The 15,119-nt window shown below is 37.0% G+C and overlaps 1 protein-coding gene across 4 annotated transcripts in view; it reads left to right on the top strand.

The window, feature by feature from the left end:
- The window catches only part of Stard3nl (STARD3 N-terminal like), a 69,386-nt gene that overhangs the window by 33,886 nt on the left and 20,381 nt on the right, over positions 1-15,119 (top strand). For 3 of the 4 annotated variants that reach the window (XR_013088945.1, XR_013088944.1, XM_076836286.1), the window contains exons 5-8: positions 853-906; positions 1,020-1,137; positions 3,095-3,190; positions 11,781-11,856. Coding sequence is in view for 2 of the 4 variants with exons in the window: in XM_076836286.1 (XP_076692401.1) it covers positions 853-906; positions 1,020-1,137; positions 3,095-3,190; positions 11,781-11,839 (327 nt within the window). In the remaining 2 variants the exon portion in view is untranslated. Of the gene's footprint in view, positions 1-852; positions 907-1,019; positions 1,138-3,094; positions 3,191-11,780; positions 11,857-12,833; positions 13,422-15,119 lie in introns of those variants that run through there. The other variant, XM_076836274.1, reaches the window with a different exon arrangement.

The following is a 15,119-nucleotide window of genomic DNA, read 5'->3' on the forward strand; positions in this document are numbered from 1 at the left end:
TTCTGTTCCAGAGTTTCCATGATGGAGAATACTGTGCCATACCATTTGTCTTAGTATTTATTTTAGAAAAGTGATTGACGTGCAAACATGCAATGATAAAGCATCTTTAACAGATACTTTCAAATGATCTTTTAAGAATAGATTTGATTTAGCAAATCCATTTTACTGTTTCTGATTCATGTTTAAAACATTTACAGAGAGAGTCCTTAAAGGAGGAGAAGTCAGCTGGTACCTAAAGAGCACTTAGTGCCAGCCTGTAAAGTAAACCAGCATTAGGGCGTGAAATGTCTCCTCTCCCAAACAGCTCACTCTGGGGTATGTGTATGTGTGTGTGCACGCACGCGCCTGCAAGCAACTTGTTAACACTTACTAAGCAAGATCCTAGATATTCCCTGGCCTCCATTCTGTCATACTGCTGTTAGCATTGACTGTGGTCAGGTTTCATCATGCTAAAAATATTAATTGGAAGTGAAAGTGACAAGGCTCTGGTATGGTAGAATTGCTCTGGGCTTCATAACCTCTATGGAAAGCCTTGTCTGTACATTTTCACAAATTTGTTGTATGTGACTGAATATTGTAACTTCTGATAGATAAAGTGTAGTTTTCTAACACATCAGTCTGCTAAAACTTGGGAGAAGAAATACTATAAGGAGCCAATTGGCAATTATGTGCCACATATAAGCCCATTTTGCCCTGGTCTGGGTATAGGGGACCGATATAGAGTAATATGGAAAGGAATCAGGCCAAGAATAGGTGTTGCCTGCTCTTGGCTTAAATGGGTCTCTTATATGAGGGAGGTGCCTTCACAGTGAGAAATGTCTAATTTGAGCACTGCTGCATTGTGTCTTTCAGTTAACAACAGCAGTGACCAGTGCCTTTTTACTAGCGAAAGTGATCCTTTCAAAGGTATGGCCTCCCCCTTTTCCTGTACCATTGTCCTCTGCACTGATGAAGCCTCATTTCCCAGTGTGAGCTGATAGTGACTGCCTCCCTTCTCCTGGTCACACCTGTTCTTCCAGCTTTTCTCCCAAGGGGCGTTTGGCTATGTGTTGCCCATCATTTCATTCATCCTCGCCTGGATCGAGACATGGTTCCTGGATTTCAAAGTGTTACCTCAAGAAGCAGAAGAAGAAAACAGTAAGTTTCTGTGAAAGTCAGACTTCAGAGACTACTAGTTCAGTACCAAGTAGCAAGGGAGAGATGTGGCTTCTGAATGTGAGGGGAGCTGCGAGGGGGTAGAGTGAGTGAGTCAGTCACAGCAACTCTGTACTTCATTGGCTATACCAAAATGGAGAGAAGGGTTGGGTGGGTAGGTGAGTGGATGGCAACAGGAAGTGATTCCTCTTTCTGGCTGTCAGGCCAGGCTTCCCCAAGAGAGAATATGGCTAAAAAGTTGTTCAAGAAACAGCTACTTTGCATATGGTTTCATTTTGGAAAATCTCATTAACAAAATCTCAAAAAAATTGGCACCACCTCATTCTTCTTGGGAGGTTGACCTTTTCTCATTGTTAATAATCATCATACAACAGTAAACATTTTGTGCATGTAAATGGAACTATCCTGTTTAGGGGTAGAAATTTTTAAACAATTTTAAGTGAATGAATCAGCAATTTTCCACAAAGTCTGTGGTTCTCTAAAGTGTCATGTTGATATGTATACAGTAGGTGGTGGCCTACTATGAGTTGGGTATAATTAACACAATGAAGGCTTAGAGCTGGGACCATAACGATGCAGGTGAAGTTGAGAGGGGGAAAACTACAGTCCTACAGCCCGAGCAGTGCTCAGCCCTCTCACATGACAGCTAGCATGGTGTACTCCTGAGCCCTGCTGAAACTGTTATCTCATTGCTTGGTTTTCAGTGTGCCAGAATGTTGAGTGGGAAGGGCAGATGAACTGTTGAGCTGTACAGTTAATTATTGGGCTGGGATCTTTTTCGCATGGTGTGTGGAGGCTCATGTGTCCTGCCTACCCCTCTCTGAGTTGAAATAGCCAAGATCAATTCAGACTCCCTTGCAGTTTCCAGATCTCCTACCTGGTTGCCCTTATCCATCATCTGGCTCAACATGCTGTGCCTCATAGGGAAAAAAGTCTTGTATCTTACAGAATCTTAGTCATAATTATAGTTTCAAAAATGACAGGATGAACAATAACTTTGCACAGTTTGATTTTGGAAAATCTCTTCAGTAGGAAAACAAAACCTATAAGAAAAGAGTTATGGTTCAAGAGTAGATTTAAAAAAATGTTAATCAGTGGTCCAAGATGTATTTTCTATCCTGTGTCCCCTTTTCCTTTATGAAAGCATAGTGTGGAGAAAAAATAGGTAAAGCTAAAGAATGTATGGAAGTTTATTTTAATTGTATATAAACACCATATTGAACTTAATTGAATTGTGAACTTTTAATATAACTAAAGTTTGACTGAACCAATTCCACAGTGTCCAATAAAGCTGAACACAGAATTATTAGATTTTGAAAACAGCATTTGCTTCTATTGTCAGTAGCAGAGTGGGCACATGTACCTGGCATCTGCTGTCTGGGTGCTTCCTCCCACTCTCTCCTAACATTTGCTCAGTCTTCAGCCAAAGTAGTCAATTGTTGATGTTCTTCATCATGTGTTAGTGTTCTGGAGTTTCATTGTCTTCCCCTTGCTTTTTAATGCCCTTCTTTTGTTTGCAGATCTTTTTTTGCATAGGTGTTTCTTAATCAACTTTACTTCTTTTTACATACTTATAAAAGGTCAGCTAGGTATTATGCTTAATACCTGGCATTTCTCTAAACACATGCAGATGGTGTATCATTTGTACAGGCTGACTAGGTTTTGATTTCACTTTGTGGTTGTTTTTGATTTTGTGGGATTACAGGGATTAATAAGGGAAAGATGCTCTAAATATTGAGTTGAAGAAGTAACATGAAACAGTTTTTTTGAACTACTTTATTTTCTATTTTTACAGTATTGGTTCATAGTTTGTTAATGAAAGCTTTATTTTTGTTGAAAGATTTTGAGAATAGCTTTTTACCATTTATAATATTTAATTTTTTCCAAGAACCTACCAGGAAGGTGATATATTCACAGATCTGAATTTCTTCTTTTCCAGGACTCCTGATAGTTCAGGATGCATCAGAGAGGGCAGCTCTCATACCTGCTGGTCTTTCTGATGGTCAGTTTTATTCCCCTCCTGAATCTGAAGCAGGTAAAAATTTGATCACCGTTTTTGTTTTTATCTATCAATTAAAAACTCTTCCCTCCAACCCTCTCACCACCCTCTCTGTTTCTCAATATAGTTAGCAAACATTTAGCACATCAGGATATGTAAGACATGACCTTACATGTTACCAGTGGTGAGATAAAGAGATATAAAAATGAATGCCCTGGAGGGACACAAACACTGTGACTTGCTGTCTCCATCTAAGAAAACAAGTAGACTAGGGAAGGTTCTTGAACTCTCTTTCATTGCCTTTCATCCTTAAGTCAACTTTCCTGTGTAATTGCCCGTGGCTGTGAATGGCAGCTCTGTCCACCAGATATCCAAGTCAAAAACAGAGCCTTGAGTACTCCCTACTTTCTTCTGGCTGATATCTTCTTGTTCATAAGGATGTGTGATCCTTCTTTCTTTTTTTCTGCCTCCGTCATCTTATTTCTGTCATAACACTCCCTGGTAGCTCCAACCCCAGTTCAGCATTCCTTGATCAGCTTCCGTCACAGCTTCTCTCTCCATGCCTCCCTTTCCCCCTCACTAACTAACCACCACTGTTCTCAAAACAGTGGCTATAAAAAAAACAAAATACAACCTGACTAAATGTGGAAAGGTCTTAAACAGATATTTCCCTATAAAGATGGCTAATAATAGGCACATGAAAAGATGCTTAATACCACTAATCACTAGAAAAATGAAAATCAAAACCATAATGAGATACTATACCTTGTAGGATGACTGTTAATATATATTAGAAAAGAAGTATTGGTGTGGACATAAAGAAATTGGAACCCTTATGCGCTACATTTGAGAATGTAAAATGGTATATATAGTTTCTACAGGAGGCAAGATGATGTTTCCTCAAAAAATTGAACAGCTCAACTGTTATACCTGTGGATCTATATCCAGAAGAAATGAAAGCAGGAACACAATCATGTATTTGTCCTCTTATTTACAGAGTAACATTATTCATTATTCATAGTAACAAAAGGTAGAAACAACTCGAATGGCCACCAGCAGATAAATGAATAAACAAAATATGATGTATACATCCAATGAAATATTGCTCAGTCATAAAAAGGAAAAAAATTCTGATACATGCTCTAACATATATGAACCTTGAACATATTATCTTAAATAAAGTAAGTGACGCACATAAGTACAACTATCACATAAAGAATTTAATGAAGTACCTGGAGTAGTCAAGTTCACAGAAACAAAGAACAGTGGTTCCCAGGGACTAAGAACTTTGGAATGCATGGTAGTAATGGTTGCACAACAAGGTGGATGAATTTAAAGCAAGGAGTGGTACACTTACAAAGAGTTAAAATGTCAAATTTTATTTTAATTGTATTTTGCCACAATTAAAAATATTTTCAAAGTCACTAATACTCCATAGGTGCCTAGTGCTGTTCTCAGGTTTTTAGAACTGAAATTCACTCATTTTCTCCTCTTAACCATACTAAGATATAAGACTTGATTATTTCCAACATGGAGATAAGAAAATTGAGGCACAGAGAATGGAAGCAGTTGCTCAGCATCACACAAATAAGGCTCCACTGCTAGGATCCATGGTCATAACTGCTAAAGTCTGCAACCTTTTGGTATTTGTGAAAATGCAGAATTGATCCTGTCAGTCACCTGTCCAAAAGCCTTCAGTGGCATAAAGGATTCATAATTGAATAGTCTCGGAGTCTGGCAGAAAGCACCTCTGTTCCCACTCTTACTCAGTTGTCCAACTTCTTACCTCCTTTAATGCCTTCTTGTGTTTGTAGCTTTTCTGAAAATGCTGTGTTGCATCTTCTCTTGATATTCTCCATATCATGTCTCCACCACATATTCCAAAGACCTCTGCACACCGTTTTCTACCCATCCCATCACTCCTGGAAGTCTTGGTCAGGTGTCCTTTGCCTGGTCTTTGGGACCTCTATTCTAGCCCTGTCATCTTGTGCTGTCTGCACTATCTTCATCTGTGACCTGGTTTGTTTCTACCATGGGACGTAAGCTTGATTTAAAGTCTACTTATTATATGTCCAACACACTATAATAAAACAGACTTCTGGCAGAAAGAGCTGTGTGAATGATGGTAGACTATTGGTATGGGATCTACAAGTAGTATAAAATGCAAAACTATAAATCCACATGAGATACAGATGTGGATTAGCAGAAAATCTGTTTCTGAGACAATAGTAATTAAAATTAAGTATTAATGTTTTTACTACCAAATTATAAGTGCTGTTTCTTTCTAATACTTTATGTCATAGGATTAATACTTTTAAAAAAAAGAGGTGGGGCAGTTCATAATGTATTTCATGCCATTCTACTTTTTCTAAGACTATTCCAACTTGTTAGCTAATTTTTTTTCTAAGACTAATGTGGTTTCCCAGTTCTACTGTTTTTTCTTAAAAACATGAGGAATTTCACCTCAGGCATTCCCTCCCCATCAAACTTTTGCACTGGTAGATCCCAGGGCTTCTTCCTGTGACATTTGCCACCACCTAGTGGTCCTCTGGGGCATTACTGTTTCACTGAATCATAAATCTGCACAAGAACCAAAACATTTTCATAGTATTCCACTAGGTGGCTGCTTTGTTTAAGACAAAAGGCAGATTAGTAGTGGTGGGTGAAGAGAAGTGCCCCTAAGGCCTTGCCATATATATATTTGCATTGCCTGTTCAATTCAGGAAAGAATTAGAAGTGAAAATTATTATTTGAGGTAATGTGCCTAAAGAAAGAACACTCTATTCTTATTATGCCAGTAGCTAAAAAATCAGTCTTTTAGTAGATGATTTTTACTAGACATGGGGGCATCTGAAAGGTTTGGCTTCCTTTCTTGTCTTTTTTTTTTTTTTTTAAATCCAGCATCTAATGCAGAACCTGGCACATAGATTTATAAGTGTTGATGCATTAGATAAAAATAAGAGAGAAATTGAGGCATCACACATAAAAGTGTCAGCATTTTTCCTGTCACTGATCAACTTGAATTTTAGACCTGTAAATTAGGATACTAGCACATTTTAGAAGATGTACACTTAAGGGCTAGAAAAGTAATTTGTGTGCAGGCTTGCTACCCACATCCTAAAACCCGTGAATTAAATGGAAAGAACAAGGAAACAAAAGTCCTCTTTGGATGACTAGAAGCTGTCATCTGTGGTCAGAGAGCTAGAATGAACCAAGCATGATGCTAAGGACAGAATAATTCACCTCTTGACCAATTTTAAAATGTGGAGTAGCTCAATTACATGATGTCATTTGTTCTAAACAGGTTTAGATAAAGGCATTAAAATACCAGTTTAATGCCAACCAAGAATGACTATGCATTCTGAATTGCCTCGCCTTTCCTGTCTCCTTGTGTGATTATTAGAATCCCTTTTATTTCTCAGAAGTGTTCTTGTTCAGATGATCAATCCCATGATTACATTATGTATAGTGAACAGATTTAAAACACAGTTCTTTCCTACCTTTTAATTAAAGTTTTGAAATTTTAAAATATTGAAAACTCATTGTGATGAATATCCAGAAACATTGATTTTTAAGTAACTCTATGGAGGTATAATTTTCATACTATAACATCCATTGTTTGTGAATGTATAATTGAATGATTTTTAGCAAATGTATGGTTTTTTTCATTAGCATCACAAGATAATTTTAGAAAATTTTATCATTAGAAAGACTTCTTTCATGTTCATTAACCCCTGCCTTTGTATCTCATTCTGAGTAACACAGATCTGCTTTCTGTCTTGACATTTATATTTTCGGGGCAGTTCATATAACTGTGGTCATACTACATGTAGTTTTTGCATTCTCCTTCTTTTGCTTAGTGTAAAGTTTTTGAGGACCAGTTATGTTGTAGAACATATCAGTAGTTCTCTTTTATGACTGAATACTGTTCCATGGTGTATCTGTACAACATTTTTGCTTACTTTCCAGCTAATGGATGTCTAGGTTATTTCCAGTTTGGAGCTGTTATTATTTTTTTTTAGAGAGAAAGAGAGAGAATTTTTAATATTTATTTTTTAGTTCTTGGCGGACACAACATCTTTGTTTTTATGTGGTGCTGAGGATCGAACCTGGGCCGCACGCATGCCAGGCGAGCATGCAAGTGCGCTACCGCTTGAGCCACATCCCCAGCCCTGGAGCTGTTATGAGTAACTTAGCTATAAACATTCACATATATGTGCTTGTGGAGACATTTATTGTTATTTTTCTTGAATGGATTTCTAAGGATTTGCTGGCTCATATGATAAATTTAACTTTTTAAGAAATTGCTGAACTATTCTTACGTGGTTTCTTTCCAGCAACATATATTCTTTCCAGCAACATATATGGATTTCAGTTTCTCCATATCATCACTAACACTTTGGTATCATCTGTCTTTTTTATTGTAGCCAGTCTAACAGAGGTAAAGTAGTTCTCATGTGGTTAAGCTTAATGTCCCTAATGACAGAGATCTTTTCCATTATATATTAATCATGTATCTTCTTTGGAGAAATCTGTATTTCAAGATTTTTTGACTTATTTTCTTACTATTAAGCTGTATCTACATTGTAGATAAAAGTCCTTTATCAAATATATATGATTTGCAAATGTTTGTCTACTGTTTGTCTTTTCACATTTTCATGTGGTATTTTGAAGCACAAGTTTTTAATGGTTTTTTTTATTAGTTGTCCAAGATAATACAATGATCTTGACATATCATACATTTGATTCAAATAGGGTATGAATTCTTCATTTTTCCACGTGTACAGATTGCAGGATCATATTGGTTATACATCCATGTGTATACATACAGCAATCCTAGTGTCAGTTGTATTCTGCTGCCCTCCCTATCCCATCCCCCCTCCCCTCCCATCCCTATTGTCTACCCATTCTACTGTGACACTTATCTCTCTTTCTCTCTCTCTTTTTTTTCCCTTTCCTTCCAATGGATACTATATTTGAGACCTCAAATATATTGAATATTTTTCTCTTGTGTTTCTGTCTAGAAGATTTTGTAGTGTTTCTTCTTTTAATTAAAGTTATGATACATTTTGAATTAATTTTCATATATTTAGGCACATTTGTCAAAAATCTGTTGGTTATAAATGTGCCAAGTCAATCTTTTTTTATTTCCTTGAATCTTCTTGGATTAAATTTAGCTTATTCTTCTTTTTATATCTTTTAAAGTAGATTATTTTTTTGATTGACTTGAAAACTTTCTTTTCTTATATAGTCAATTAAAGCCATACATTTTTCCTATATACATTGCTTTATTGGTATCTCATAAACTTTGACATACCATATGTTCATTTTCATGTATTCCTTGGTTTAAAGCAAGTTTAGAGTGATATTTTTGTGGATCTCTGTATATGTCCTAATTCCTGTTCCTTTAGCTTATTAAATGTATAGATTATTATGTCTCAAAAATGTAGGAAATTTTTGCCATTATCTTTAAATATTTTCTAGATTTTTTTTCTTTTTTTTTTCTTCTTCTGGAACTCCCCAGTGCCCATATATTAGTATGCTTAATGTTATTTCATGGGTCTCTAAACTGTATTTAATTTTTCTTTAGTTTTTTGCTCTCTCTGTCTCAGAATGGATAATTTCTGCCAGCCCTGTCTTCATGTATACCAGTTCCTCTGCTGTCTTGAATATTTTCTTGATTCACAAAAATATCATTGCACTTAATGTTTTTTTTCACTTCAGAGTTTTTATAAATAATAATGGGATTCATTACACATGAAAGTGGCATAATTTGATCAATCTTATTCCCCTGTACCTTCTCTTTCCCTTGCCACTGCCCCTGAACCACTTGCTCTACTAATTCTTCTGTTTATTATTATTATTTCAATTAGTATATTATAATTACACATAAAAGCTATATTCATTGTAGTATATTTGTACATAGCATAGTTTTATAGATGTTTTTCCCCGCTACCTCCCCATTCCCTCTCCCCTCTCCCCATCTAAATCCCCCTCCTCTACTTTGTTGGTCTACATCTGTTAGTTATTTAAATTGATTCTCTATTGTTCTTTGAACATATTTGTTAATATTGCTTTGATATATATATATATATATATTTTTTTTTTTTTTGCTAAATACAGTATTTAGAGACACTCAAAGATGGTTTGCTTTGGTGTTTTTGTATTTTTTTAGAGTGTTCATACTTGCCTAATTCTCTACATGTCTTATATTTTCTGTTGAAAAGTAATTTGTTGAAAATATATTGTAGCAACTCAGGATTCTCATTTTTCTCCCAAAAGGTTGTTGTTGCTATTTGTTCATTTGCTTAATAAATTATTCGTGAAATTGTATTCCCTGGGGAATGTGGTTACATCTATCTTTTTTTTTTTATTTACTTCCTTTTTTTTTTTTTAAGTCTTGGTTTGTTTTTTAAAACCAAACTTCCTATGGGTTCCCTGTGTCTACAGAGTACCTGGCTGAATTAAGTACCTGTATCAAGTACCTGAATTAAGGCTTCCATCCTGCCAGAAGAAAATACCCATGGTTTGAGTGTCACATTCAAAGTTCAGGCCATTTTCAGGTCTTGCATAGGTTTTTGTTTTTGCTGAGACTTTGTGTGTTCTCTGAGGATGCTCATAGTTCAAGGTATCTGGCTAGTTTGAGCTCTCTTGGGTTTTCCTTGTGCATGTGAAAAGACCCAACAGGCATATGCTTGCTCCAACCATGACCACAACCTCTGACTAGCAGAGCAGCTACCCTGCCTGCTTCCTGGGATTTTCCATCCATATTGCTGTCCATTAGCATGGCTCTTCCCCCAAACTAAGTGAACTTCTTTCACCTGGATGGCTTTGCTGCCAGTCCCCAGAACCTCCATGCCTTTGAGCTGGGTGTTGGGCACAGGAGGAGGAACAGGAGAAGCTCAGGAAGGAGCAGCACTGTTGTTCCTGAATTCTGCTGTTTTAACACATAAATCAGTCTCCAGTTGTATATGCCTTTGCTCATTTGCAAAGGGTGAAACGCTTTTAGTTTTGTCCATTTTTCCAACTTTTATAGGTACTTCTTATATGGAAAGGTTGTATTGAACCCCCTCACTAGGCCATAGCTAGAGGTTCTTTTAAAATATGTAAAGAATATATGTAGTTAAATTTTAATTAAGGATGGAGCTTTATTTAGGATTCCCAGGTAATACCACGACAGGACCACTCATTGTGGTTTACATACTTTTGGCGTGGCAGTTGGAAAATGAGCCTGGGAACAGGAAGGCTTGATCTGATCCTCTTCCTGAGACTCCTTTCAACATGAAAAGGCAGTTAAACCACCCTGTGTCTCCATGATATACAGCAGTTTAATGGGCTGGAAAACAAAACCTTTTACCACTCCACCTTTATCTATTTCTTTTACCCCAGTTTCCACTTGAACTGTAGGACATTTATGAGGTTAAGATGTAAGACACAGTCACATTTGTTCTTTGGTATAATCCAGGCAGATTTTCTCATAAGAAAAAAATAATGTCCTCTTTACAGTGTGTACCCTCTTACAGATTAAAGCCCAGCCAAGGCAGGGCACCACCTTTCTCATTTTTCTATTTCTTTTTTCTGTTCATAAAAGAAATACATGCTTTTATACAGAGGTTGAAAACAACTACTAGAACTCACTGATCCTTCAAACAGCAGTATCACTACTCACAGTTTAACTTGTTTCTTTTTAGTTGTGTGTGTAGTTTCACATCTTTTTGTCACAATACCTCTGTTATTTATACCCTGCTTTTAAAATTAGAATGTAAAATTTATTAAATCCCTTTACATTTTATCACAGAAATTTTGGAATATTCATTAAAATGTGCAAAGGTCATGTGGTTATCTTCTACTTGTTCTCATTTGTACATTTATATTTGCCTTTTTAATTTTATCAAACGTAATTGTATAGCATACAAAGTTTTATTTATTTATTTTTTCATATTTGCATTTGCCTAATGCACATGCTTTTTACATGTTGTCATAAACTATAAAGAACCATAATTTTACATGGATATAAGGTATTCCATGTAAATATAATTATTTAACCATTCTTACATTCTCAGCCAGTTAGGTTTGTTTTCTAGTTATTAGAGAAAAAAAATCCACATAATGAATAGTAAGTATTATTTCCCCAGGGATCAATCCTAAGGAAAGAGTTGCAGAGTGGAATGACTGGGTCAATTGTATGAGTAGTTGAGGCTCATGAGACATTGATTCTGACCAGGTAACTAGTAGTGATCACTGGCAGCAGCAGCAGCAGTTCCCTCATCCTCAGGAGCCCACACTGTTCTCTCACTCACCTGGTAGAGTGATCAAATTTTTTGTACCAAAGCTCAGCGTAGTGTGCAAACAGGTAGAAGAACAATGGCAATTGATAACAATTCTTGGCATATGAGTATTTCACTAGCACATAAGTGAAATCTGTTTTTGCCAATTTAGTGCAAGTCATAAATTATATTTTCGTTTTCCTCCTGGAAGAAATAAAGTAAAATTTGAAGAAAGCAGTTTGTTAACCTAAATCTCTCTAGAGTTAAACAAATGAGTCTTTCATTTAATAACTTGTCTTTTTTACAATAAAACTGTTCTTTGATGGAATGAGACAGTTTTTTCCTTCTGTACCAAATAGGATCTGAAGAAGAAGCTGAGGAAAAACAGGACAGTGAAAAACCGCTTCTAGAACTCTGAGTTCTACTTTATAAAAAGTAAGTGTTTGAAAATGAAACTTTAAGAGCAGAGTGGTTCACAAAATGCATTTTCTTTGAGTGGATTCAGAATAAACTTCAGGGAATATGAGTACAAGTATATAGCCAGATTCATTATATTTACATGAAATCAGTAATCACATTTCCTTATGTAAAATTTTTGAATGTTTTCTGCATAGGGGTAAATTTGTAAAGTGGAAAATATCTCAGAGTCCTGAATCTCCAAAGAAAAAGGAGAGATTCACATCTCCTTACTTAGCCAGAGTGTCTTTTTGTTTCAAACATTGTTTTAATTTCAAGCATTAACCTTTTTGTGTTCCAAGGAGAGCAACCCTTGATATGTAGGGACTGTTATTACCACTGTGTCACATGTGAGGGAACAGTGGGTGAGGAATTTCCCCAAAATCATATAGCTAGAAGGAGAGTGCCAAGCTCAGACCTGAGCAGTGGGATGTCTCTCAAAAGTTTTGGACTTCTGAGATAAAAACTACTGAAAATTGAAAGCTCTGAGGCAGAACGCATTGTTAAGCCCTTTTAGCTCCTCAAAAAAAAAAAAAAAAAAAAAAAAAAAATTCAGCCTCACAAATAGGAGGCCAATAAATAGCAAGTGAGTTGTATCAGCGTCTCCTCCTAAATATTTCACCACAAAAGGAAAAAGTAGTAGACAGAATACGAGTCCCTGTAAAGCCAGACAGAGGCAGTCTGGGCAACAGAGGCAGCCAGGTTCCTAGTGGAGGAGACCAGTGCTTGTCTTGGTGGCACCTGGCACACAACAGGGTAGAGAGGAGGCAAATACGTGGATACTGGAATAGTTGAACATTTTCTAAAATGCTTTAAAATAACTTCAGGTATGGCCACAGCCATGTCCTTTATGTGCCTTTATCACAGTTTGTCTTCGATATAGACCCTGTTAGGAAGATAAGAGGCAGTGCAGAATTTTGCCTCCTCAACCTGTTTGTCTTCACTCTTTTCCTAAGTGTGAAGAACCCTCACTGAAGTCATCCAAGGGAAGAAGATGGAGATGGGGTCTCCCTATTGATAGTTGAAATGGCGACATCCACTGCTGACTTTGTTGAACAGCTAGTAAACTTTTATTTATGGTGATACCTCACGGACATTTTCCCACATCCACACACATTCAGTCTCCTGCCTCTGGCTGGCCAGGTCATGTCATGATTATTCCTCTGTTCAGTGAGACTGAGTCTGACCTGTCAATGAATAATTGAAGGAAAGTTGTGTGTGTGTGTTGTATTCTAATCAAAAGACTTCTTAATATGTTGAAATAACACTTTTCTAGTAAGTGAAATACCTTTTATTTCAATTCACAGGATGAAATTTTTTGTTTGTTTCATGTCTCAGATTTCTTTTGTATTTCATTTATTAACACCCTACATTTCCCTTGTGTTTTTTTAACTCATGCACATGTGCTCTTTGTACAATTTTTAAAAGTAATAAAATCCAGCATATCAAAATGATTAGTTGTATTTTCTTGGTTTACTAATGTCTTTACCCTAAAGTGTTGGAATAAAGAAAGAAGACAAGGAGGGATTGTGAATATATGTAAAATGGCACCATATGTTTTATTATTTTTATTATAAATTTATATCTTTCTCTGAGGTATAATTCTGGAGTGTCCATAAAAGGACTAAGAAACCATTGTTATCATTTTTCCTTTGTGTTTTATGCTATTTTGAATTAAAATGAACTAAATTATATTGTGAGTTATTTTTCAAACATGAATATTCCCCTAACTGCTTCAAGAGAGTTAGCATACCTGTTAGTTTTCCATCCTTCATGGTGCCATTCAAGAAATTGTATATAATGGTGATGATGTTGATTTAGGTGGAACCCTATGATTTGTGCAGCTCCAAGCCTCCCTGCTGTGGTGCTTGTTCTAAGTGTGGGTCACATCTCAGCAGTGTGAATTGGAGGTTGACTCAAAGGCTGGCATCTGACTACAAGGAGCTTCTTATGGTGAAGAAGAGCCAGGAAAGTCCCCAGGGTCTGTTCTAGAGACTGATACATAAGAAACTCAATAAAGTTATCTCAGTGTCAGTTTCCTTTCTCAGAAATAGAGTTGTATATATACCAAACCCAGAGATAAGGCCCAAGCAGGACATCAGGTATTTAAATTTATCTTCAGGAAGAGTACTTCCCCAAATGAGATCATTTGAGGAAGTAGGGTGCTAGGCTGCCAATCATTTTAGGAAAATAATTCTCACTCATAATGTGGTTTGAGCATAGAACAAGAAGAATGATGGAATAATTGCAATATGGCATGAAGTCAGACTGAGAGCTTAAAGCAATTATCTCAGAAATAGTTATATTTCCCCTTGGGAGTGGACAGATGAAACTAGGATCCTGGGGAGCCATTCTGGTAGGTAGGGTGCGGGTGGAAGCATTTTCTTTTTATGCTCACATTGCTGAACAACACTCTTCTGTCTAACCTCAATCACCTTTTCATCTCAGGTTAATGTCCTCTGTTGAGCCTTGCTTAGGTTGACTCTGAAGTCATCCTGTCCTTGTAAATGGACTTCACATTGTTCAGCATATGACTTTCAGTTACACAGTTGAACTCCGTGGTTCTGTATATCTGAGTTCTTGAAGCATATTGCCACTGCCCTCATCTTTGTGTATCTCTGCCAGCAGCTTCATGTACACTGGTCTTGTGTCACTCTCTACACCAAGAAAGTAAACTGAAAGGTACCAACCCGCATCCATAAATCAAGTACCTGGGAAAAGCATAGACACTAGGTGGAATGTTGGGAGTTACCCTGGGGCTGCACATGACCTCTTCTCCATTCTTCAGGACAGTGACAGAATGGACAGAAGAGGCAGTGTCTGAGAAATCCTGGCATCAGATTTCCAGTGCTCCGGCAGCTGAGGCACTTCCTTTGTCCCTGGATCACAGCAGGGAGAGCAGGTCCCATCTCAGTCTCACCATGTGAACTTAGATACCTCTTCCAACTAGCTGTAGACTTCTGAAACAGAGCAAAGTTGGTTGTGGTTTAACTGCCCCCAACTTCTCTTCCAATACCTCAGCCACCTCTTGATACACAAACAAGTAGGGTCGGTTTGACTTTAAGCCTTTTCCCTGAATCAACCACATTTGACAGAGCATAGAAACAAAAGAAACCTGAGAAACTAAAAACTGCATCAGCCACACCAGCACCAATCCCCCACCCACTCTGTGTCCCCCACCACCAGAGCTCTCCCTTTCTGTACTGCTCAAATTCAGGACTGCATGGGGGAGGAAAGGGGTT

This window comes from Callospermophilus lateralis, chromosome 1 (genome assembly GCF_048772815.1).
Source record: "Callospermophilus lateralis isolate mCalLat2 chromosome 1, mCalLat2.hap1, whole genome shotgun sequence".
NCBI classification, from domain to species: domain Eukaryota; kingdom Metazoa; phylum Chordata; class Mammalia; order Rodentia; family Sciuridae; genus Callospermophilus; species Callospermophilus lateralis.